This window comes from Callospermophilus lateralis, chromosome 1, assembly GCF_048772815.1.
Source record: "Callospermophilus lateralis isolate mCalLat2 chromosome 1, mCalLat2.hap1, whole genome shotgun sequence".
NCBI classification, from domain to species: Eukaryota; Metazoa; Chordata; class Mammalia; order Rodentia; family Sciuridae; genus Callospermophilus; species Callospermophilus lateralis.
The window spans coordinates 19,455,761-19,479,751 of record NC_135305.1 but is presented as its reverse complement, the minus strand read 5'-3'; the positions used below and the strand labels follow the sequence as shown (position 1 = coordinate 19,479,751).

General features: G+C 43.4%; 2 protein-coding genes across 3 annotated transcripts; one reads left to right on the top strand and one right to left on the bottom strand.

The window, feature by feature from the left end:
• The first annotated feature begins 6,934 nt into the window (after positions 1-6,934).
• On the top strand, positions 6,935-17,783 carry Tmem140 (transmembrane protein 140). 2 transcript variants are annotated; one of them, XM_076833043.2, is made up of 3 exons: positions 6,936-7,161; positions 13,280-13,386; positions 16,328-17,783. In XM_076833043.2, exons 2-3 carry the CDS (start codon positions 13,332-13,334, stop codon positions 16,933-16,935), a joined length of 663 nt encoding a protein of 220 aa, XP_076689158.2. In that variant the 5' UTR covers positions 6,936-7,161; positions 13,280-13,331; the 3' UTR covers positions 16,936-17,783. The 2 variants fall into 2 exon arrangements, with proteins under 2 accessions (XP_076689166.1, XP_076689158.2); XM_076833051.2 differs by lacking the exon at positions 13,280-13,386 and having other exon boundaries at positions 6,935-7,161.
• On the bottom strand, positions 17,665-22,242 carry Cyren (cell cycle regulator of NHEJ). Its single transcript, XM_076833064.2, has 4 exons — positions 22,081-22,242; positions 20,436-20,705; positions 19,437-19,512; positions 17,665-18,679 (listed from the first exon to the last, which is right to left on the bottom strand). Exons 2-4 carry the CDS (start codon positions 20,570-20,572, stop codon positions 18,419-18,421), a joined length of 474 nt encoding a protein of 157 aa, XP_076689179.1. The 5' UTR covers positions 20,573-20,705; positions 22,081-22,242; the 3' UTR covers positions 17,665-18,418.
• Positions 22,243-23,991: the final 1,749 nt, after the last annotated feature.

The following is a 23,991-nucleotide window of genomic DNA, read 5'->3' as shown; positions in this document are numbered from 1 at the left end:
GACTGACCCAGTTATCTTCTGGAAAAAATGGATTGTGCTTTGGAGGTAAGTATTCTATCCCCCAGGGGCCCCTACTTTTCACCCCAAAATTCTTATTCTTACTGACTGGGGTAAGAGCAGAGGTCTGCTCCTCCCAGATACCTTCTGCAAGATAAGTGCTCCAGCTTGGTAAAGTGAGGATAGTGCTCTGAACCATAGCATTTATTGTAGCTGACATCAGGATGAGTAAGAGCTCTCAAAATTCAATTTTGCTCTTATTCTCAAAGATGCGGGGGGGCGGTAAGTAAGCTCTGGGAAAATCTCGATTTTTTTTTTTATTCAGTGAAATATCTATCACTTGAAACTTCAATTGTCTTCAGGGTTTAAGATTATAAACTATGGAGTTGAGTATCTTTGTGAATAATAAAATAATAAACCAGTTCCTCAGAACATAGAAGTATACGGATATTTCCTTAACAATTTTACCATGGTCCTCACCCATAATTGTTCTTCTAATAATCTTATTATTTTATACAAATACTTGATACGATGCTCTCCCTAGGAGAATATGTAGGTTCACTTTTCCACACTGCACTTTAACTTTTAGTTTTCTGAGTATGCCACTCTCTTCTTTAAAGGCTATTCATTTTCTCGGCTTGGTATACTCTTCACCCTAGTAGTTTACTGGAAAACCTCTACTTCTTTAAGATTAAATTTAATCACTATAAACTTCAGATACCCCCAGGAATTTTAAACAGATATAATTAATAGGCTGAGAGATCTAATTGGATTCATAGATAGCATGCAAGAACAGATGGGTAATATAAGAAGAGAGATGTGAACTCTAAAAAATAAAAAGAGATGAAGAAATTTTAAAAAACAGTAGTAGAATGAATGAATTTTCCATAAATAATGACAACAAATCATGGATCCAGAAAACTTACAGAACCCAAATGCCAAAAATTCTACATGTCATACTCAAACTAAAGAAAATCAAAGACCTAGTAAAATCTTGAAAGAAGCCAGAGGAAAAAAATAACACCTATCATATATAGATGAGCAAGATGAGAATTACTTTAGGTTTTTCTTCAGAATCCGTGTAAGCAAGAAAACGAGTGAAATATTTAAAATGTTAAAGAATAACTCCTTAGTTCAGGCTTCTGTAACAAAACACCATGGAGTGAATTGCTTAAATAGCAGGAACTTATCTCTCACAGTTCCAGAGGTGGGAGTTCTAAGATCAAGATGCCAAGAGATTCAGTGTCTGGCAAGGGTACAAGCAGTGGCCATCTTGTATCATCTCATGGCAGAGATGTTAGCTCATGATTTTTTTTATAACAGCACTAATTTATGAGGATTCCATCCTCATGACCTAATTACAGTTATCTTCCAGAGGCCCCACCTCCTAACACCATCACATTGGGGGTGAGCTTTTTAACATATGTATCATGGGGGACACATAACAACCATCAACCTAGAAATCTCTATCCAGTGAAATTGTCTTTGGAAAGTGTAAAAAGATGCTTTCTTAGGCAGAAATCAAGGGAATTTTTCACTACTAGACTTAAGAGAAAATGTTGAAAGTTCTTCAGAGGAAGGAAAATTGTACAACTCAGAAACTCCGATAAACATAAAGGAAGAGCAATAGAGAGAAAATAAACGTAAACTATTTTTTTTCTTAATTGATAAAAGATAACAGTGTTTTAAAGATAATGAGAGTGGGCTGGGGATGTCGTTCATCAGTAGACACTTGCCTAGTATGCATTAGCTCCAGATTCAATCACCATGACCAGAAAAAAAAAACATAATAGTAACCATAAGTTCAGAAATTATAGCTTATGTATAAATGAAACAAATACCAGCAATTGAGTAGGAACGAGAGTACTCTGCTAAAAAGTACTTGCATTATCCAGGAAGTGATTGGAATAGTATTATTTGAAAGAGGATTTGGTTTTGATGTAAATTTGATGCACTGTATAAAGGTGAAAAAAAGAAGTATACTTGATATAATAAAAGGAAAAAAGTGATGAAAACAAGAAGAGGTACAAAAAGAATGGAAGACAAGAAGCAACAAAAGCAGCAGATAGAAAACAGTAACAAATATGGTAGATACTAATCCAATCACTTTTTAAAGGCAATGGTCTAAATATAGCAATTATAAGATAGGACACTGTCAGAGTGAATAAAAAGAGAAGTATTTTCTTGATAATCATCACTTTAATAGAAAGACACGGGTTTAAAGGGATGAAGAAAGAAATGCCCTGTTAACCCTAACTGAAAGAAAGTTGGAGTAGTTATGTTAATTTTTGGCAATGAGTTCTCAAGAAATTTTTTAAAATTCTCCAAACCACATGAAAATGGAAACATAACAACAAAATGGAATACAATGAAAGCAATGCTTTTACTGGGAAATTTATAGCATATAATGCATTTATAAGAATAGATTGTCTAATGAATCTAGCCTTCTACCTTGGAAAATTATTAAAAAGAAAAATTAAGCCCAAAGTATGCAGAAAAATAAAAATTAGAGCAGAAATCAATGAAATTGAAAAGGAAGTTAACTGAGAAAATTAATGAAATGCCAACATTTTCTTTGAAAAGATCAAAAAATATATAAGCCTCTAGGAATATTATTTATTAAGAAAAAGGAGAAAACCACAAATTACTAAGGTCAGAAATGAAGAGACTGCTAGTCCCCTGGACATTAAAAGGATATAATATTATGAAAAATTCCTTGCGCAAAAATTTGATAATCTAGATGAAATGGCTTAATTCCTCAAAAGATGTAATCTGCCAAAACACACACAAAGAGAAAGACAATCTGAATAGGGCTATTAAAGAAATTGAAACAATAAAACCTTCTAAAAGAGATAACACCAGGCCTGCATGAATTCACTAATGAATTCTAACTAACAAGAAAGAAATTATACCTTTTCTCTACAATATCTTTCAGAAGATAGAAACTGAGGGAATATTCCCTAACTCATTCTATAGTATTGCCCTATTACCAAAACCAAAGATGTTACAAAAAATGAAAACTAGAATATTTCTCATAAACATAGATGCAAATTCTCAAAAAAATATTAGAAATAGGATTCAATAATGTATAAAAATAATTATACACCATAACTAAGATTTATTCAAGTTATGCAAAGTTAGCTCAACATTTATATCAATATAATATCAATATAATCCATCACATCAACAGAATAAAGAAGAAATATCATATGATCACATCAATAATGCAGAAACAAAAACATATTTGGGAAACTCCTATCCCATTCGTAATAAAACAAACTCTCAGCAAACTAGGAATGGAGAGAAACTTTCTCAAGTTGATAAAGAACATCTTTAAAAAACAACAACAACAAAAAAAAAACATGCTTTCTTGCTAAGATAAGGGAATGCCCATTTTAAGACTAGAAATCTTAATTCAGCAAGACAAGGAAATAAAAGGTATACAGCTGGAAAGGAAAATTTAAAAAACTGAATTTGTTCACAGATGATATGACTGTAGAAAAGCCCAAAGAATCAATAAAAATAAAACATCCTGGAATTAATGTGATAATAGCAAGTGTAAGACACAAAGTTATGTTTAGATCTTAAATATCCCCCAAAAGCCACATATTATAAAAGTTTGGTCTCAGGGTGGTGCCAATGGGATCTGATGGAAAGCTTAGGAAGTAGAGTTGTGCAGGAGGAAGTTAGATCAGTAGGGGGCCTGGTCTTGAAAGGGTTAATTGGAACTTCAGCCCATTCCTCTCTTTTGATTCCTAGCAGCCTTAAGGTAAGAAGTTTTGCTCTACCACGCACTCTCTATTCTTTTGCCAGCATCACACTATATTAGTGTAACTTTATATAGTAAGTCTTAAAGTTGGGTAGTGTCAGTTCTCCAACTTTGTTCTTCTTTTTCAATATTGTATTGCCTATTCTGAGCATATTGCCTTTCCATATACACTTTAAAATCACCTTTTTTGATATCTACAAAGTAATTTGCTGGGATTTGGATTGGAATTTATCTATAAATCAAGTTGGGAAGAACTGACATCTTGATAATATTGAACCCTCTTATCCATGAACATGGAATATGTCTATGCACTCTCTGCCATAACATCAGCTTTGCCACAGTCCCAAAGGTAAAAAGGCTAAACAATCATGGACTAAAGTCTCTGAAATCATGAGCTAAAAAATCTTTCCTCCTTATTGTTGATTTTCTCAGGCATTTTATCACAGCACCAGAAAGCTGATGAATAGTTGAAATACCAAAGTAAATTGCTCTTACATATGAGCAAAGAACAATTAGAGTTTGAAATGAAAAACACAAGACTACTGATGTTAGCACCAAAAACTAAAATACTGAGGCATAAATCTAACAAAATATGTCAAGATCTATATGAAGAAAACTATAAAACTCTGCTGAAAGACACTAAAGAACCACATAACTCTCTGCCATAACATCAGCTTTGCCACAGTCCCAAAGGTAAAAAGGCTAAACAATCATGGACTAAAGTCTCTGAAATCATGAGCTAAAAAATCTTTCCTCCTTATTGTTGATTTTCTCAGGCATTTTATCACAGCACCAGAAAGCTGATGAATAGTTGAAATACCAAAGTAAATTGCTCTTACATATGAGCAAAGAACAATTAGAGTTTGAAATGAAAAACACAAGACTACTGATGTTAGCACCAAAAACTAAAATACTGAGGCATAAATCTAACAAAATATGTCAAGATCTATATGAAGAAAACTATAAAACTCTGCTGAAAGACACTAAAGAACCACATATGGGAAGAGATCCAATTCTAGAATGGAAGCTTGAGGAGTTCCTCACCCACTCCCCCATGAAAAATACAAAACTAGGATGGGGATACAGCTCAGTTGGTGGAGAGCTTGCCTTCAAGGCCCTGGGTTCAATCCCAAATCCCCACAGCACCACAAAAAAAAAAAAAAAAAAAAAAGTAAACATATTTTTTAGAAAAACCTATTTAAATTAGGAAGTTTTCCTAAAATCATACCAAATGAAGAGACATTCACTCAAAAAAAAAAAAAAAAAAAAAGAAAAAGAAAAAGAAAAAAAAAATTGGCTAAATTCCTGCAAGAACAGTGAGGGTTTGTGACATTCTCCTTTTCTTTACTCCAGCTCAACAGGAGGGAAGCTCCACTCTGAGAGTGACCAGGAACACTAGGACAGCACTCTCCCCAGCTCCCAGGCAGGGCCAATGGTGTCTCCCTGGGAAGGGCAGGTTACTAACATGTCTCACCTTCTGGTGTGGCAGAGGCTAAATTCCAAGCAAGAACAACCAAGAGGTCAGGGATATCCTTCCTCCACCCAGCCATAGGCTGTCCCTCAGGGTCAGCAGGCTGGGATTACTGGAGCCTGGTCACCTTTGCCCCCAGCTCCTTCATAGAATGGAGGTTCCCTGTGGAATCTAAAAAGACCAAAGGCTACTTACTACACACTACTCAAAAAGCAGACTTGTCATTCTAAAAGAAGTAAGTCACTGTCACCAATCTCACCTCCAGAGCAGTAGCTCAGATATTTTGCCTGGGGAGGGAGAAGTGTGCCCTAAGAGCAGAGAACTCTGAGGCCCTCCCCAACAGATTTGTTTGGAATAGAGTATGGGAAAGTTCAAGGATAAAGGTATCTTCCAAACAATGGAGATTTGGTTGGTAAGTAATTAAGAGGAGTTTAGTGATTTGATAAAAGCAACAAGCCCAACCAGAGGCCAGCTACATTGCCAGAGATAACCAGTGTGAGTGTGTGTGGGGGGGGAATCCAAAAAGAACCCTCCTGGGGTGGAAACACAGGAGGAAGAAGAGGAAAGATAAAGAATAAGAAAGAAATATTTTACATTTTCAATTAAAAATGGCAAATTGAATACACATTTAGTTTTGTTTCCTCCCAAAACCTCACTTAAATAACTTCTTTTTTTTTTTTTTTTTTTAAGCAAAAACTGAAGGGATACAATAGGAGAGGAGGCCATCTTGGAAGCAGAATGACTTTAAACTTTTCAACAGTAACAAGAAAGCTAGATGGAATGGAACAAAATCTTCAAAATTATTTTTTTAGTTATATTTAACCCCAAATGCTTTATATACTCAGTTCAACTTTGATCAAGTTTGAGAGTAGAATAAAAATAGTTTGTTTTGCAAGTTCTCAAAAAAAATGTTTGGTGCACCCATTTCTCAGGAAGTTACTGGAGACTTCCTCCACCCAAACTGAATAAATCAAGAAAGAGAAAAACCTTTGATGCAGGAAATAGGAGATCAACACAGCATAAAGGCAAAGAGAGTCTGTAAGATGTACCAGTTGGACATAGTGTGTGAAGGGGACAGGAAGAGGAGCCCTAAGGAGTCAGCAGTACTGGGTCAGTCTACTGACTTAACCCAGCATAACCCCCATTTGAAAGTTCCATAGTCTTGTGAGCAGCAGAAGCCATCTTTAAACTCTGGTCAGGAGTTCCTGTGGTTTCAAAAATAAAAGCTTTGTTCTGCTCTTATTTTGAAATCAAATAGATGTTCCTAACTGCTTCAACATGGGCCTAAACATATCCAGTGAGAACACAAAGTTTTGTGTCCAGAGAAGTCAATCATTATAAAGCTGATTTCTGAAAAGGGAACCAGATGACACGCCAATATCCAAAGGAATGAGTAGGAGATGACCTGGGCCCCAACAGGCTGAGAGCTTGCACTAGGTCATCTTGAAGGCCCGTCTAGGTTGTTTATCTTGGAGTTTAAATCACAGAGTTCTCAGAGTCGTGATGATCTTTCCCCGCTGGACTTTCTGTGTGACACAGTCAAGACCCTTACCTGGCTCTTTAAATAGGATGGCTTACTGGCTCCAGTGTGGTAGTGAGTTCCACTGAACAAGCTGTTTACATTTCTTAATTCTGGAAAGTCACCGGGCCACGGCAAGTTAAAAAACGAAAGTGAAATCAGCTGATAGTGACATCAGTCAGCACAAATGTACCAAAGTTCAGAGAGCTGTTTACTTCGGGACAACTGCGAATGGCAGCAGGACCTCAGCTCAGGGCTGCATCTGTCTGCCATTTCTCTCCGTCTGACCTCGTTTCTGGAACCTGACATTAGAAAGCCAGCAGGAGGGAGAATCCAACCAACCCGAACCTGATTTCCTGTTCCATCTTTTCATGAGTGTTCCTGGGGGCGCTGCACCTTCTGGTTGTAAGTACCTCCCCACAAGCACCGCAGCTGGCCCAGATGCCCACCACCTCCCAAGACAGTACTTCTTCTCAGATATTTCACATTCTAGAAAGTGCCTCGGGAAAGCATTGGCTGCTTTCTGTGTCTGTGGCCTTCCTTCCTCTCTCCTCAGTACATCTACCCCTTTATTCTCTGATCTCCTACCATCTACTCTCTTCAGCATCACCTGTGTATCACTGGCCACAAAATGATGCCACTAAAGCTGGCAGAACCAGTTGGGCCTACACAGACTAACTGTGAGCAGCCAGGTCTGTACAAGTAACTGTGTGTGGCTTTTGGAACACATTGTTCATCAGAACAGGCAGCCAAAACCCACGCAGGTCACTGACCAGCAGCAGCTAAACTGTTGCTCAAAGGTGATTATGAAAACACCATGAGCCCTTCGAATACACACTGAAGATTAAAATTTCCAGAAAGATCTGTGCTCTTGACTTGGAGAACATAATAGGATCTAAGAGATTTTTAGACCCTACGTTATTAGAGTAGATTGCTTCTCATGCCCCAGTGGAAATTCATGGTAGAATTTTAGTTTTCTCGGGGCAGATGGTGAGACCTTTCATTTTTGTAAGTGGGCTATTTTGTTCATAACTCTTATTATACTGCTTCATCTGTAAATTCAAAGCATTCATTGAGTAAGGGAGAAAAGTGCATATTTCCTTCTTACCTCATGATATTAAAGTGCATTTTCAGTATCATCTTCCTATAATATATCCCTTTCAAAATCTTGTTTCTGAGATTTAGTGCGGGTGATTTTCTTCTTTCAATTTTAAACATATTTTCTTTTATGAACTTTTTTTCCATCTTGGCTCTCACCTTATCTAATTACTGGAAGTTATGATTATTTTATAAATTTTATTTTTTCTGAAAAATAGCTCATAATTCTGGTATTTTATTTTAATGCAAAAAGAAAGGAACAATTGCCAATAATTCAACTATTCAGAAAAGCATCTAATATTAATTAACTAATAATTAATTAGTTAAATAATTCCTTAGTCTGTTTCTCCTGTACATCTTTATATAGAGGCATTCATACTAGTGGGATTTTATATAGGCTTTTCTTAAAAGTTGTATAGTGTTTCATCATTCTGATATTTCCTAATTTACTTCTAATGCTGGCAATTCAAGTTGCTTCCCACTTTTTGCCAAAGTGACACTGTAATAAATATTCCTATCATTGATTGCATTTCTGTTTCCTGCCTTAGAATAAATTCATAAAAATGGAGTGACAAAGAGATTTGACTGTTTGGAGGTTTTTAAATGCATGTTGGCCAATTACCTCCCAGAGAAATTTTCCAAATTTTTACACCTGCCATCATGTGTGAGAAAGCCAGTTTTACCACTCTTGGTATCAGCAAGTATTTCTCTTTTATTTTAATGGGTTTCTTTTAGTGGTAGTTGGACACAATACCCTTATTTATTTATTTTTATGTGGTGCTAAGGATTGAACCCAGGAACTTGTGTGTGCAAGGCCAGTGTTCTATCACTGAGCCACAACCCCAGCCCCTCAGCAAGTGTTTTTATCTACAGTTTTGATAGGGAAACACATAGGTTATGTTACTTGGCATGTCTTTGATGACATTAGGATAGAGATTGTTTTTTCATGTTAGTTAACTACTTTTCATTCTTTCTTTTGTGAATTATCTCTTAATATTCCCTTGTCCATTTTTATGGAGTTTAATATTTTCCTTAACTATTCACATGAACATTTTAGGCATTAGGTATATTCACCATTTAATATTTGTTCTACATATTTTCCAAGCTCATTGACTGTGTGTGTGTGTGTGTGTGTGTGTGTGTGTGTGTGTGTGTTTTAGTGTTGTATGCTTTCGGTATATAGAAATCTATATTTTTTTAAGTAGCTAAATCTGTACAATTTTTATAGCTTTTATTTGCTTTTAAGTTCAGAATGTCCTTTCTCATTCATAAATCAGGGTTTTTTTTTTACTTTTTTCTGTTTGTTTTTGAATCTATGTGCAATTTATTTTGGTTTGTGGAATGCAAAGAGGACCTAAAATAGTTTGGGTTCTCTTTTTTTCTCTTTTCCAGCTAGCTTGTCAACTGCTCCAGCCACTTAATAAGAAACCCTTTATAGGCTCAAACCAAATGTCTCCCCTACAGAGCGGTCTCCCCTGACTCTCAGATCTAGAATCAGCACTTTTTCCTGCCACTTTCTCCCCCTGACTTCCCCCTGTTTGTTTCCCAAAGCTTTTCAAACATGTAATTATCTTTCTTAATTATGTTTGGTGTCTGTCTTCTCAAGTAGAGTGCAAGCTAATAGGGAGATATCTGGTTGTTCCCTAGCACCTCTGATTCTCCAGGGTCCTCACTCCAGAGTCACCCAGAATGCATCATGAGTAGTGTCCTAAGACAAAACTGTGGCCGGAGGGTGGGGAGATTTCTTCAGAATTGCAGGAGAGAGTGCTGGGGCCAGAGAACCCACGCTAGCCTCTAGTGCTATTTTGGGCCCTGTGAATCTCAGCCTCCCATAAACTGGATGGGGGAGATCTGCCCCCAAAAACCAAAGGAGGATGGTTTCCCCAATTTATAGTCATTTGTTCATTTTTAAGGATTTTTTTTTCCCTACCTCTAAATATTTTGTAACCTTTATTCCCAGCTGGGTCATCTGCTAGTAAAAGCTAATCAGCAACAAAACAATCAAACAAATAGCAAGTTAATATTAATGGACTCATTTAAACAGTTATTCCAGTGGCTTATTGTGTCATGCCTGGCCTCATGCCTCTGAGGATACATTGCCATCTCATGGTGTATCCCCATTTCTTCTGGGAAAGCTGTTTTTATTTACATATAAGAATTAAGCAAATCTGAACATTGCAGTGTTCGATGACAAGCTCAGTGGTGCAGACGACCACCCACAGAGAACACTGTGAACCCCAGGAGCTGCCACTGGCCAAACACATCCAAGAGACACCCAGTTGTGAAAAACTAGAGCTTAGACGCTTATTTCTGCCAAAGGAAATACGACACGTTTCCCTTTCTTCTTCCCTTTTTATTTTTGTGAGAACCCCACCCAAACCAGGAACATGCTAATCTTGAATGGTGTTCAGCCAGCAAGTTTTTAGCCAGGGCTGGTGGCCTCCTGTGACGAACACACACCCTGTCAGGTTTGGTGGTTCTGGCTTTCTTCTGCTTGAATTTTCTTTCCTGGACTTCTCATTCCATTCATGCCATGCACTGACCCGCTCTCTACGTTACTCCGGCTTCCATTCCCTTTTGTCCCCTGGAATCATCTTCTTCATCACGATCACAGCAGATTTAGCACGTGCTGGGCACTGATCCATTTATGCTGCTGTGAACTCATTCCAGCCTCACAACAGCCCCATGGGGAATGTGACGGCCAATGCATGACAGAGCAGCATGTGATGGAACTTGCCCAAGGCCACATGACTAGTGAGGAACAGGACAGAGACAACCCAGGTGGTGGTGATCGCCACTGCCTGTTGCTACCCAGGCCTCATTCTGATCACCTACACATATCCAAGAGGACAGCTTCCTGGAGTTGAGCTCTGTAAAGTAACTCCAGTGCTCTGTCCCCCTAGATTCTCACCCAGGCTGTGTGGTCCTGGGCTCAACCTCTCTGAGCTTCAGTTTCCTCTCTATAATAAGTTGAGCAACACTTACTAGGTCATGTTCCCAGCGTTGTGCATGAATCACCTCATTTAATTTCCATAACATCTATAAAGTAAATTCTGTAATTATACCCATTTTACAGATCAGAAAACTAGGCACAGAGATGGCATGTAACTAAGGTCACCACAGCTGGTAAAGGGAAGAGCTGGGATTTGAACCCAGAAGACAAAACTTCAAAGCATGTGTTCTGAACCATTATTCCACACTGTCTCCCCTATATCAAGTGAGAACAAGAAGAATAGCAGCTGCATTTGATTGCTCTGAAGATTAAATAGATAATGCTGGTGAAGGGCCAGGCCTTAAATAGGCAGATGCTCAGGAAGAAGCAGGCTCTTATTCTTACAGTGAAGACAACTAGGCAGCCTGATAGGCTTCAATATCCATCAACGATATGAGCATGGGCTGGTTACTGACCCTCACTAGGCCTACTTTCTCCTCAAGAAAATGGAGATGAAAACAGGCAATCTACCTTCCAACCTTGTTGCAAGAAATTAAGAATACCTGCTAAGTGCTAGGTGCAGGGCCTGCCACATAATAAATGCTCAAGAAATGTTGAGGTCTGTTTTCAACTATTAACAAGACTTCAACAAAATTGGATTCCTTCTCAGTTCCTTCCCACTGGCTGAAGAGACTCTCAAAGCAAGCTCTCTCCTCTGCTTCCCTGTGTCTTCTGAAATTGTTCACAAAATGAAAAGCCAAAAGGGGAATTTATAACTGACAAGACCCTAAGGACTCCCCTGTTGTTTTCTTTTGAGCTTCCATGCTTTCAAGCAACAAAATACAAATTCCAGGTTGGACTCCGAGGCCTTGGTAGCAACTCCCTGGGTGGTGTCAGGGCAGGGGAAGAGGCTGCTGCTCCCACCTCAGCCATCACCATATCTAGTGTCAAATGGTCTCAGAGTACCCAACTCCTGAAGCCGCAGGCTTGGATGAAGTACCTGAGGGAGAGAGGACCTTGTAGAAAATTTACATTTAGCAAGGCACAGTGGCACATGCCTGTAATCCCAGTGGCTTTGGAGGCTGAGGCAGGAGGATCATGGGTTCAAAACCAGCTTGAGCAATTTAGTGAGGCCCTAACACAACTTAGAGAGACTGTGTCTCTAAATTATATATATAAAAGAGTTGGGGATGTGGCTCGGTGGTTAAGCTCAACTGGGCTCAATCCCAGGCACAAAAAAGAAAACTTGCATTTAGAAACTGAGAAAGAAAAAAATAAAAAATAACCCAGAGGCAAAGAATCAGGACAGAGAAGTACATACAGAGGCCCTGGCGCAGCAAAAGAATTGTACTTTACTATGACAATTATGGTGGCAAAATGTTAATAGCCTTTACATAGAAAGGGCTCAGACTGACAAATGAAAACTAAAACTGGAAATAATTTTTTTTCTTTTTTTTAGTGGTGCTCTGGATCAAATCCAGGGCCACACATACTCAAAATGATTTTTTAAAGCAAAAGAACTAATAGCACTTCACAAAAGAAGAAATATAGATGATCATTTCTTGAAAATATTGAACTTTACTAATTCTGAAAGAAAATAATAACAATGAATCATCATCTGTCGCTATCTAAGACTAAAGATATGCAATTCCAGGGAGCAAGCATTCTTGGGCACAGTAGTTGCAGTTCTCAGGAGGCTGAGGCAGGAGGATGATTTGAGCCCAAGAGTTCAAAGCCAGCCTGGGGCAACACAGTGACACCCTGTCTAGGGGGCGGGGATGTGGACCTGGACCAGACAGGACGGAACTGGGAGAAAAATAGAGATAAGCATTCTCTTACACCACTGATAGAAGGATAAACTGATTCACATACATACTCACTGTAACTTTATTTATAATATATAAAATAATGTTACAAAATACGATTTAGAAACACTTTAAGCTCTGAAATGGCTATATGAAGCCCTTAAAGGTATCACATAGGAAACATTTCTAGTAATATAGGGAAACATTTATTCTACAATGATGTTCACAAATTGGAACGTGAACATATATTTATGTGATCCTAGCATATAAAACAACATTACAGAGCACTAAGAGTGGGTATTTCTATGACCTGGAGTCATAGAAATTGATTTTTCATCTTTTCTCTACACTTTCATTTATTTTCTAGTTTTCTGCAATTGGCATGCACTACTTTCTTATAAACAGGAAAAAGCTCATCTAAAAATGGCCACAGTGACTCAGCAGTCTACCCTTTTGCCCTTTGAAGGAAGCACTGGCTGGTCATTAAAAAGCTCATTGTCGTGAGAACATGATTACCAGGATTGTTATAAAACGAAAAGAACTGGGCAGACTTTGGGGCTGGGAGAACAGTGTCACGGGTTTCCAACCACATATCCAGACACTGTCATGTGAAATGTTTAGGAAAAGCCAGGACTAGACTCCAACCTCCCCGTCCCAGCTTCCTAAAGTCTGTACGTGTTTCCAACAGGAAGCACAATCGGACATCTTGGCACTGTGCTGGGAATGTGCGGAACGTGAAGATGGCCCCTCACTCAAGAAGCTCCACTGTGTGGTTACGATGTGGACATAACACATGTAAGTGAAATAACCCAAAGACGCCAAGCACATTTTCATTCATTAATTTTAAAAAAGGAATTTCTCTGTATGCTGACATCAGTCCAGGAAAGCTCAGGAATCACTGAAGGTTGTAATCAGGTAGAAAGTCAGAAAGTCAGGTGGGATGTTGGGGGTTGGGGAGAGGCTGAGCATGGGCTAAGAATGGACACAGCCTGAGCAGATGCTGGACCATGCAAAGCTAGAGAGGAGGAAAAAGGAGCTGGGCCTCAGTGGAAGACTGAAAGTTCAAGTTCTAAGTGGAGCCAGATGGTGGAGAGCCTCAAGCACTGGACACGGGAGGTGGGCCTGACTGTATATATGAAGAGATGAAGAGGAGAAGGAAACCGCCTCCTCCACAGGCCTGGGCCTGCACTTCTGGGCTCCAGTTTTGTTTTGTTTCACTCTCCATCAAAAACCTCTAAGTGTCAGTTGAAAAAAAAAAATGAGGAAGTTAAAAACAAAGGCTCTAGGCTCTGTCTTCAAGTCAAAAATGTTTAATAGTAATGATTTTTGGAAGCTAGTTGAATCAGGATTCAAACAAGAGAAATGGGAGGGAGCATTCAAACACAGTATCCTCTCTCCCATCCTGCTTCGTTCCAGGGCAGTGCAGGCAATTTTCTGTAGCATGGTAGTGTAAATCAAGGTCCACACCCTCGAAATCCATCCCACTTCCCAAAATACCAAATCCCATTAGAAACATAGGCTTTTACTAAAGTTGTCAAATATTCAAAACCATGCAAACTACATTGGGAATTTTCTCAAACCATGGGCTGGACTGGTTAAACTTTTCATCATACCATCGGAGAACACCTTTTAGAGTGTTGATGAACAAGCAGCAATGCTCCAAGATTCTCCAACTACATTCAAAGGGGGCCTTCTGCCCCTTGAGTTTCCAGAAACTTTAAACAATAAGGTGCTGCGGAGGGGCAGCTGCTGAGGCTTGAGCTGAGATGGTCCCTCACACTTTGTTTCCGAGTGTTACTGCCATCTCTGTCTGGAGGGAAGGAAAGCACAAGCAGGAGCAGAGCAGGCTGCTCAGTGTTGCTAGGGCCTGGTGGAGGCAGCACAGATTCAGGTGCTCAATGTCCTAACAAGGGCTTGCTCAGCACCAGGTCTCTGTCAAAGGATCTCTGATGAATCCCTGTTCTCATTTCTGGCCTTCATTTGGGTCCTTTGAATGGAGCTGCCTTCTCTCCAAGCCTGACCTATGCTCTTTGTTCCACTTGGTCCCTTTCTGTTTTTGCAGAACAAATGCGGCATATAGAATCAGACAGCTGTAGGAAAGGAGGGCTGCTCCCCAGGGGGTCCCCTGAGGAGCTGAGCCCCAGGGTCTCTGGGCTCCTCCCCAGGTCACCAATGGCTGCCAGACACTTCACAGCTGGATCCCACCTGGCACTGCTGGCCAAGGCTCACAGGGCACCACTTGGTACTCTGGCTCCAGAGCGTGCATCTCACAAAGTTTGCAGCTAGGCGTCCCTCATAACCCCTGACGTAAACGGCTGGTTTATTCACATGGAAAATGCACACAGATGAAGCCCCAGTGTGCAGACTACTGTTTTACAGGCCAATTTGAAAACACTCTTCTGAGTAAAAAAAGTAGTAAATTTTTATTTTTTTTTAATTGGTTGTTCAAAACATTACAAAGCTCTTGACATATCATATTTCATACATTAGATTCAAGTGGGTTATGAACTCCCATTTTTACCCCAAATACAGATTGCAGAATCACATCGGTTACACATCCACATTTTTACATAATGCCCTATTAGTAACTGTTTTATTTTTAAAAATAATGAGGAGTGTAATGAAATGGGCATTTACATACATTTAGAAGGACCACAATTAGCAAGTTTTCTATAGGCCAGTTTGGCAAGATGCCCTAGGATCGCTATGATAAGCCTTGACCCTGTGACGGCTCTTCTAGATATCTAACCCAGGGAAAAGTCAGATTCAAAGCAAGATTCCTATAAGCTTATTCACTATCACAAAGGTGAAAAATGGAAATGACTTGTCAATTGCTAGTGTAAAGGATAAATCTACGACATGGACTATTCAGTGAAAAGAGTGTCATGTGCAACACAATGGTTGTTGTAAAATACATCAGCATATGGGAAATGTTAGTGAAATATTAACAGTGGTTCTATGTATATGGTGGGATAAAAGGGCTTTTTAAAAAATATTTTCTAAATTTCCTAGAATTAGTATATATTACTGTTGTTTTCAGGAAATTAAAAAAAAAAACTATAGATGTTTTAAAAGTAATGAGTGCTGGGATGGGATTTCATCACCAGGTGACATCATGTATGTCCCAATAATGAGTTTCCAAAGCAGGGCAAATGACACTACAGAGAGAGTCTGGCAGTGATCCTCAGCCCAGGCTCATATCCTAGGAAGCTGCAGAGTTTTGAAGACACACCAGTGCCCACCTCACACCCAGAAGTCTAGATTCAATTGAGGTGTGGCTTTTATAGCTCTCCAGGTGGGTGTCTCTGTAGCTGTGGTGACAGCCATGGCTCCACGGGTCTTCCATACCTTCCTTCACCTTCAGGACCCTGCTGACAGTGAGCCTTGTCCTCCACCTTGTCAATACCCACCCTCTGTAAGGATGTGAGAAATTCCCCCAAGAATGCTTCCTATGGCTTCTGGCATTTAGGCTGAGCAAATTCTTTAACCCAAAAGCACTTCAGTGGGGACTCTTCAGGCCTTCACAGCTGCCTAGGAGAGACTCTTCCTCCTGACCTCAAATCCAAGGGGCAGCTGATGTCTTGTGAGTGGGTCCTGGCTGTAGGTTACCTGGGACTTCCTGTCCTGGTAGGGTGGGTTAGAATAAGTTTGCCAGGGGAAGGTCAGGAGCTTGAGAAGATGCAGGGCGTGAGCAGAGAGGGAGAGCTGGACACTCACTGGTGTGACTTTCCCTCAGGTCCCCTGAAAAGGGCAGGAGAGATGGCCATCCCCAGGCCATTGTGGGGCAACCATCTATCCTTCGTGGGCATCATGATCCTGACAGCTGTGGTCATCTCCCTGCTGTTCTACGCTCTCCTCTGGAAGGCTGGCAACCTCGCTGACCTGCCCGACCTGAGAATTGGCTTCTACAATTTCTGCCTGTGGAACGAGGACACTGGCTCTCTCCAGTGTCACCACTTTCCTGAGCTAGAGGCCTGGGGTGTGTCTCAGATTGGCCTGGCACTGGCCAGGCTTGGCGTATACGGTGCCCTGGTCCTCACACTCTTTGTCCCACTGCCTCTCCTCCTCGCCTGGTGCAATGGTGACAAGGGAGAGTGGCAGCTGGCAGTGGGCTTCTTGGCAATGTCCTCTGTGCTGCTAGCCGGAGGCTTGGGCCTCTTCCTCTCCTATGTGTGGAAGTGGATCAGCCTTTCTGTCCTGGGGCCTGGCTTCCTGGCTCTGGGCCTGGCCCAGGTTTTACTCATCCTGTTACTTATGGCCACGGTTGTGTTCCCTCCAAGGGCCAAGAAGGACAAATGCCAGCTGTTAGACCTATCTAAAGGCTTAAGTGATTGTGAGGGTTAGTTCTAACTACAGAGAAGGTGCCAGAGAACCCAGGGGTTGGCACATCTTCTCAGCCATTTTGTTTCATAGCTAATGCCATTCTCAAACCCCAGCAGATAGAACTCTGCAAAGCAGGTGGGTCCCCAGTGTCAAGGAGACCAAGGTAGTAAGGGCGGCCAGGCCAGCAGCGGCTTCTTAGTGTAGGATTGCCTGTACTTCAGGACTTCTGCGGACACCCTAAAAGCACATGGCTCACCGCCACATGATTTCCTGCTTTATTTAACCCATCTGGGCAATTCTTCCTCTAGCTTCAGGAAGATTCCTGTTATGGAGTCAGATTTGCAGGCTGATTTATAAGAGAGCCAAACTGGAATCAGTGAAGGTTTATGGGAACAAACAGGACCACTATGAAAGGGCACCTAGTAGCAAGCCTTCGCTCCTCCCTCAATGAGGAGTGGCTGGCTGCAATAAGCCCCTCACCAGGACTCCACCCCCATGGCCCAGGAATGGCTGAGGGATCCAACAGACAGAACACACATGGCACAAAGAAAACTAGGTTTGGAAGGTCCCTCCACAAAGGACGAAGCAGGAATCAGCTGGCCAGCATTCCTATCATTGTGACCCTGGAGGGAGGGGCAGGATGCTCCTGATCCTTGGGCAGGAGAAGGTGGACTGGACCAAATGGATCCATACACAGGTGCTACATCCCCTCACTTCTCCACACAGAACTGGAAAGGACAGAAGCACAACTTGTGCACTGGAGAACTCTGTATTTTTTGGCACCTGTATGTTGGGAAACCTGTATGGCAACAGTTTACTCCTTCTGTGCCTTTCCAAAGCCACACTGAATACAGAGGCAGAAACATGGACTCTGGTGTCATCTTTTGTCCTTAGTGTATGGTCTCCCAACCCACTCGCACTTTAAACCTGCCCAGGAACCAAGGTAGAGGCTTCCAGGTGGAAGAGAGGCAGCAGCTCAAGGCGGCCTGTCTGGCTTGCCAGTCTCTGGTTGGAAATCCTCACCCTCCCAGGTGGAGCAGGAACTATGGGCAGCTCCTGTCTTCAAAGCTGGAGGTCGAGGGCCTCTGATGGGGAGGGATCATGCTACAAAAGCTTGGGAATCACAGTTATTCAGTAGCCATACTTTTCCTTGAAAATTATTGTCTCTTGGGTTCTTAAAAGTTGGACCCCATGACCTCATTTTCTCTAGAATAAGACAGACAATTGAGATTCTATCCCCCTGTGCCAGGCGGGATGCAGTGCGAGGAGAAACTAATGGGAATTTGGTTTGAGTCCTCACTGTCACACTGAAAACAGCAGCCCCTAGGAGGCCCAGGGCACCTGGAGCTTCTGATCTAGGATGAATCTGCCAGGCCCAGGGAGGTGCAAAGCTGGGCACACAGGCAGCCACATCTGCACCCTAGGGGTGGGGGTGAGGGGCAACAGCGCCAGCAGCAGCCTCTTCCTGCTGCTCTCCGCGGAGAGTCCAGCAAGCTGTTTATCCTCAGCTGAAAAATATCTCCCTGACATATTTCAACACATCTTCCTCCTCCGCTTCCTTGGGGCTTCTGCATGTAGAGCTGGAAGTCCCCTGCCCCTGGGAAGGGCGGAGGCTCCAGGCAGCCTTGTCTTTCCCACTGTCCTCTTCCTCGCTGCTGCTCCCAGGAGAACTTGTGTGAGGAGACACAGAACAGATGGGGGAGAGCTCCAGCTTATCAGCGTCCACCAGAGGTGACTGCTCCTGGGGCTTTTCCTGTTTACGGCACTGTGGAGCAGAAGAAGTGTCAGGCTCAACGTCCATCAGTGAGACAGGACATATCCAGAAGCAACTGCAAAGCCAGTGTGCGACCAGGCCTGGCTCCCACCCCACTCCTCCCCAAACTTCTCAGGTTCTTAAACAACCAGAACCCACTTGGGAGACAAGCCAGCAGGGGTGTGGGGAACAGCTGAGCAGAAAGAAGAAACCAATAGGAAAATGTGGCGGGAATGAAGGGTGAGAGTATGGAAGGGGCCCAGGCTGTCACAGAACCAGTGAAACCCCCGAGTCCCAGCTTCTTCAGGGTAACAGTATCTGAATTAGTAACCCCCAAATGTTACTGTGAGGATTAATGAGAGGACACTGTGTAAAAAGGCACATGATAAATACAAGGTGCTGTCCAACTGTTGGTCCAATGATTACTTTAGGAAGACAGTGACTTCCCCATGTTCTGCTAAGGAGAGGTGCAAAGTCCAGAAGGATCTTGACCAACTGAGACCCTTTCTGAGAACACAGGTGAACATTTTGTGTCCTGCCACATACCAGCACAGAGTCACAGTGCATGCTGTTCCTCACACACACCCAGCCCAGGTGTCTCACTCCACATTGGGGAGGCTGGGGCAACATGGCTGAGGGACAAGGGAAGGAAGAGACGGAAGAAGCTAGCTGACAGGAGCAGAATCCTGACAGTGACCAAGGGCTGTGGCTAGTTTCTGTCCGTGGAGTCTCTGGTCACAAGAGTAAGAAGGGACACAGCTGACTGTACCTCAATCAGGATCCCCAGAGCCACATCCACCATTTCTGCTTCATTCATGCAGTACACAGTCTTCATGGCAGGAGTTCTGCAACACAGACATGAGTCACGAATGGGGAAGAGGGTCTCCAGGCTCACAGGGACAAGGAAAGGACAGCAAGAGGGGTGCATCCCAGGCTCCCCACCAGGGATGAGCACAACAGTGACTCCCAGCTGAGGAACTTCCTTGAGGCAGGAATATGACTTCCTCCTCCCAGTAGCCTAGTGCTGACCTCAGGCCCTCCCACCTCCACCAACTCCTGATAAGGAGCTGGGACTGGGGAGGAGGCTGGCTCCTGAGAGTCACACCTTGAAACACACACAGTGGATGTGAGTAGATGTGGGCCTTCAGGCCAAGACCCAAATGCATGAACACATTCAATCAAACACCCTGCTACAATCTCAAAGGGAGGCTGGCCAGAAACAGAAGAGCTAGGAAATAGAGTGCTGAGGGCCTGGGCCTAAGAGTGGCAGGGATGCCCCATCCTGCTTGATGCTGGCACCCTGAAGACCCCCCTTCCCCACATTACTGTCATTCAACTAACCCACGCACAGTTCCTGACTTCTTGCTATACATCTGCCTGTCCCCAGAGCTCTCTTCACAGGAAGAGCAGGCACCATTCAGGAAGCCCGGTGACTGGTCCACTGGACTTGTCCATGTGATGTCATAATTTTTGGTGTAAATGTAGAGAATAGTATTCTGACAACTGGAATTTTGGAGAGCTTGCTAGTATTCAGAAGCCACCTGTGTGTGTGCTGACTGACCAGGCTCCAGCAGCGGAAACCTCAACGGCACAGGGCCAGAGGTGGGCACCTGAATGCAGGCTCACCTTCCTTTCTAAGAGTTCCAAAGTGTGGGAAGAAAACGCCACCCATCTCACTCTCAGCCAATTCCAGCAGGCCCAAGGCCACTGAGAGGCCCTCCTCCCTTCTGAGCTTCCCCAGGAGCACCCTGACCAGAGGTTGGCTTACCCTGCTGCTACTGCTGGCCCTGTCACCACTCTCCTCTGCTTGGGAGTCTTCACTGGCACCACCCTCCTTTCAGACACCTGGGCTGTCATCCAGCAGGGAAGGACCCTGGTTTTGTTCTTAGATTTTAAGGTTTCCATCGCTGTAGTTTCCCCCAATAAGGAGTCAGGATCTGAGTGACTTGCTTGACTCAGGACAGGACAGCAAATCTTACTCCTGTCACATCAGGAATTAGAGGCCTCATTTTTCCAAAAGGGCACCAATCTTTAATGCCTACAAAGAAGAACAAAGTCTGGTAAGTTCTAAGCTAAAACACTTCCAGTCAGCCTGGGGCAGGCCAGAGGTGACCCAGAGGGTCACCAAAGCCCAGGAGATGGGGCATTCTCAGCATGTCCAGCAGGAGGTGTGGTGGCAATCAAGATGATGGGTTGGGGAGAAAAGCCCAGTGACTTGCCCCAGTCACAAGCAGACACCCCCCACCCCAATCACCTCCCTTGTAGCCTCTGCATTAATGGAACCACTCCCAGAGGAAGGAAGGAGAGGAGGCAAAGCCAGGTGATTTCTCCTCCTCCACACTGCAGGTGCTACTGTCCTCAGAGTGTCCAGCCAATCCAACTCCCAAAACATCTCCCATGATCTCTCTCAAATTTGCCCCAGGTCCCAGCTTCTCACTTCCTTTACAGTGAGAGGGTCTTAACAACCCCCAGGCAATTCTGATTCACAGAAAGGTTTCATTAGTCAACACCCTCCCTGCCTTAATCTGAAGCTTCTTCTGATTGGCCAAATTTTAACCTGCTAGAGGGGTCAGGAAGTTTTAACTGCTTGGCTCCCCGGATTTGCAGAAATCAAATCTCCCTGGCCCCCACCAAGCCTCTGATATTACTTGGCTTCCCTTTCCCTACCCCGAGTTGATTCCACCTGGGCCCCTCCATCCTTAAACATCATCAGTCCCCACCTAGAAAAATCTGTGACTCACAGACCAGGACATAACTTTTCACTTAGGAATCAACCTAAGTGTTTCTAAGAACATCTTAGGGGGCAGAAGTTTGCCTAGAAAGGGGTAGTCAGCGAAGAATAAAACCCCTCTCTGAATCATAACTTGAAAATTTATTGCTCATCCAAAATGGCTGTTTACAACTTAAGAAAAAACCAGCAGGCCAGCATCTTAATCTACAGACCAGGGGACAGACCTTGGCCAATGTACTTTAATTTCTGTTTAAATTATTGGACGTTGATAGTGCTGCTTAGCAGAAATTTATTAGATCGGGAGATGCATATCATTCGTTCCACTTTACAAACAAGGAACTGAAACCTAGTTAACTTGCACAGGTCTCAAAAAGTTCAGCCATCCAGACTCAGCCTGGCCCTGTAGACTGCCAATCCTGTGCCCGCCCTGCTTCAGGTTGGAAACGTCCACTGGAAGCACGTTTGGTGCAGCTCAGTGATCACTGGTGTTAGACCTGGTAGACTTCAGAAAATCTCAGCCAAAGCCCCTCACTCCTTGGGTGAAAACGAGACCTCGCAGGAACAGGATCTGACAGCATTTTTCATCCGTAACCTGCAATTCGCTCTTGGGGACCTTCCCCTGACTTTGCCCCTACTGTACAGTGCCGACCCACAGGAAAGAACACGCAGGAACTCCTTGCACCTCGCGGACCGCGGCTGCCCAGTCACGAGAGCTGGCGCGCCTCCTTCCGTTCCGCAGACGGCGCCTGCACTGGAGGGGCGCGCCGCATCCCCTGCCCTTGCTGTGCTGCCAGGTCTTGGGCCTCCTTCTAGGGGTCGGGAGCGAGTCCCCGGATTCTGGACGGTTGTGCCAGCCCAGCTCTGCCCGCCCCTTCCGGCTACCCGGTCTTCTGGCGCGCGCGCGGAGGCCGGCGGCGCCCCCTGCAGCCAGCGCAGCGCCAGTCTTCTTGCCTGCTGCAGCAGGAGAGGTTCTGCCCGGCTTTTGGAAAGTCAAAGTGTGGATTCCCAGGCCCCAGGTCCGACATTAGACGGAGGGAAAGGGGTTCTGTATTCAACAGCCCCGCCCGGGATCTCACGGGAACCAAGTTTAGTGCTCCCGACTGGCGACGCATCCCGGAGAAGGCGCAAGACGGTGGCAGGGAGAGAAATCAAAGGCTCTATTCACGTTGAGAAATCAAGTAACGTAGGAGTTACTAATATTTAATATTCAGATTGGCAGCCCAGGGCTTCCCTAGGCAGAGACACGGGCGGTTCCACTTACCTGCCCAAGTGTGCTAATTGCTTTCAGCTATGCTGAACGCTATAATTAACAAATGAAGGTAGCCTTGGTTCAAATCACACTTGTGACTTCAGATAGCCTAAAAGAGGACTGAGGTCAGAGACAGACTGAATAGACCAAGGCAAGCAGTCACAGGGGAGGTCTTCCTCTGCATTTGGGGGTAAAATACGGTCTGCCCCCAAATGAGAAAAGACAGTTGTTAAACTGTGATTTCCAACTGCTCCGCTAATAACAGCACGGTTACTATTTAGAAACGAGCTGCACAAAGTTTTGAGCCCCCTTTTTCTGGACCAGGAAGTGCTCTTTTCCCCTAGGGTGCCTTCAGTTTCTCCAGAGAACCTCCCAGGCTCTTCTGGAATGCTAATCAACACTAGGGAAGTGGGCTGGATGGAAATTTTAAATAAATCTAGGCCTAAGAAAATAAACCAGTGGTCTCAAATCCCCTACCAGTCAGCCACTGTAGGGATCGACTTAGCTATGGTTGAACCAGGCCAGTCTCCAGGCTCTGCAGGACTGGCCACTGGGATATAGGTTTCTCTCTGGCCACCACTAAGGCATCAGTCACTGACCTCAAAGGTCCTGGCTTTCATAGGCCGTGAGTCAGCACAAATCTACAGGGCTGAAGTAGAATCGAATCATTTCCTTTTGTGAATAAAGGAACAGAAAATACTTGCTCAGTAGAACTACCCCTGTACATTTTGCTCCTTAAAACCTCTCCACAGCCAGCTGGAAAATAGGCCTGTGTGTCTGCATAGTCTTGGTGTAGGGAGAGGCCCTGGATGGACAACGAACCCAGCCGTGAGATCTATAAGCACTGGCAACACCTGAAGCACATGGGGTTTGTTTGTTTTATTTTTAAATTGACAGATAAAATTGTATTTTTGTGTATGAGCTAACATGTAATGTTAATTAACTGGATTTAGTCAGTCCACATTGTATACACACTGTACTCCCAAACATCACACTGAGCTTCCTGGGCATTTGAATATCACCTGGGGGCTGGGTTTTGGCCTGAGGCTTGGGGTAGAGACAGGCACATACCTGAGGAGAGGGCAGAAGGAAACCAGATGGGGAAATACACCTGCAGGGCCCTCAGCGCAGGTGAGGGGTTCATGACTTGAGGCCTGGCCTGCCTCCATGGTTTTCTTTTATTCTACCCTCATGGAAGATAACAGTAGGGAACCTTGGGTCCTTGGTTGGAAATACACAGGTGTTTTGAAGGAGAGATTAGTGTGAGTTTCCAACAAGCTTTGAGGATGAGCACTCTTCCTGGAGGTGGGCTGGGACGGGAGCATCAGGGGTTTGAAGTGTTGT

What these genes read in the sequence shown, in the direction of transcription:
- Cyren (XM_076833064.2), bottom strand. Translation starts at nt 20,572, where the DNA reads ATGGAAACCTTAAAATCTAAGAACAAAACCAGGGTCCTTCCCTGCTGG. An exon ending in GGGCCAGCAGTAGCAGCAGG is followed by an intron (nt 19,513 to 20,435) that starts GTAAGCCAACCT and finishes TCTGTGTTGCAG; the next exon opens with AACTCCTGCCATGAAGACTG. An exon ending in CTCTGGGGATCCTGATTGAG is followed by an intron (nt 18,680 to 19,436) that starts GTACAGTCAGCT and finishes TCTGCTCCACAG; the next exon opens with TGCCGTAAACAGGAAAAGCC.
- Tmem140 (XM_076833043.2), top strand. Translation starts at nt 13,332, where the DNA reads ATGGCCCCTCACTCAAGAAGCTCCACTGTGTGGTTACGATGTGGACAT. An exon ending in ACGATGTGGACATAACACAT is followed by an intron (nt 13,387 to 16,327) that starts GTAAGTGAAATA and finishes ACTTTCCCTCAG; the next exon opens with GTCCCCTGAAAAGGGCAGGA.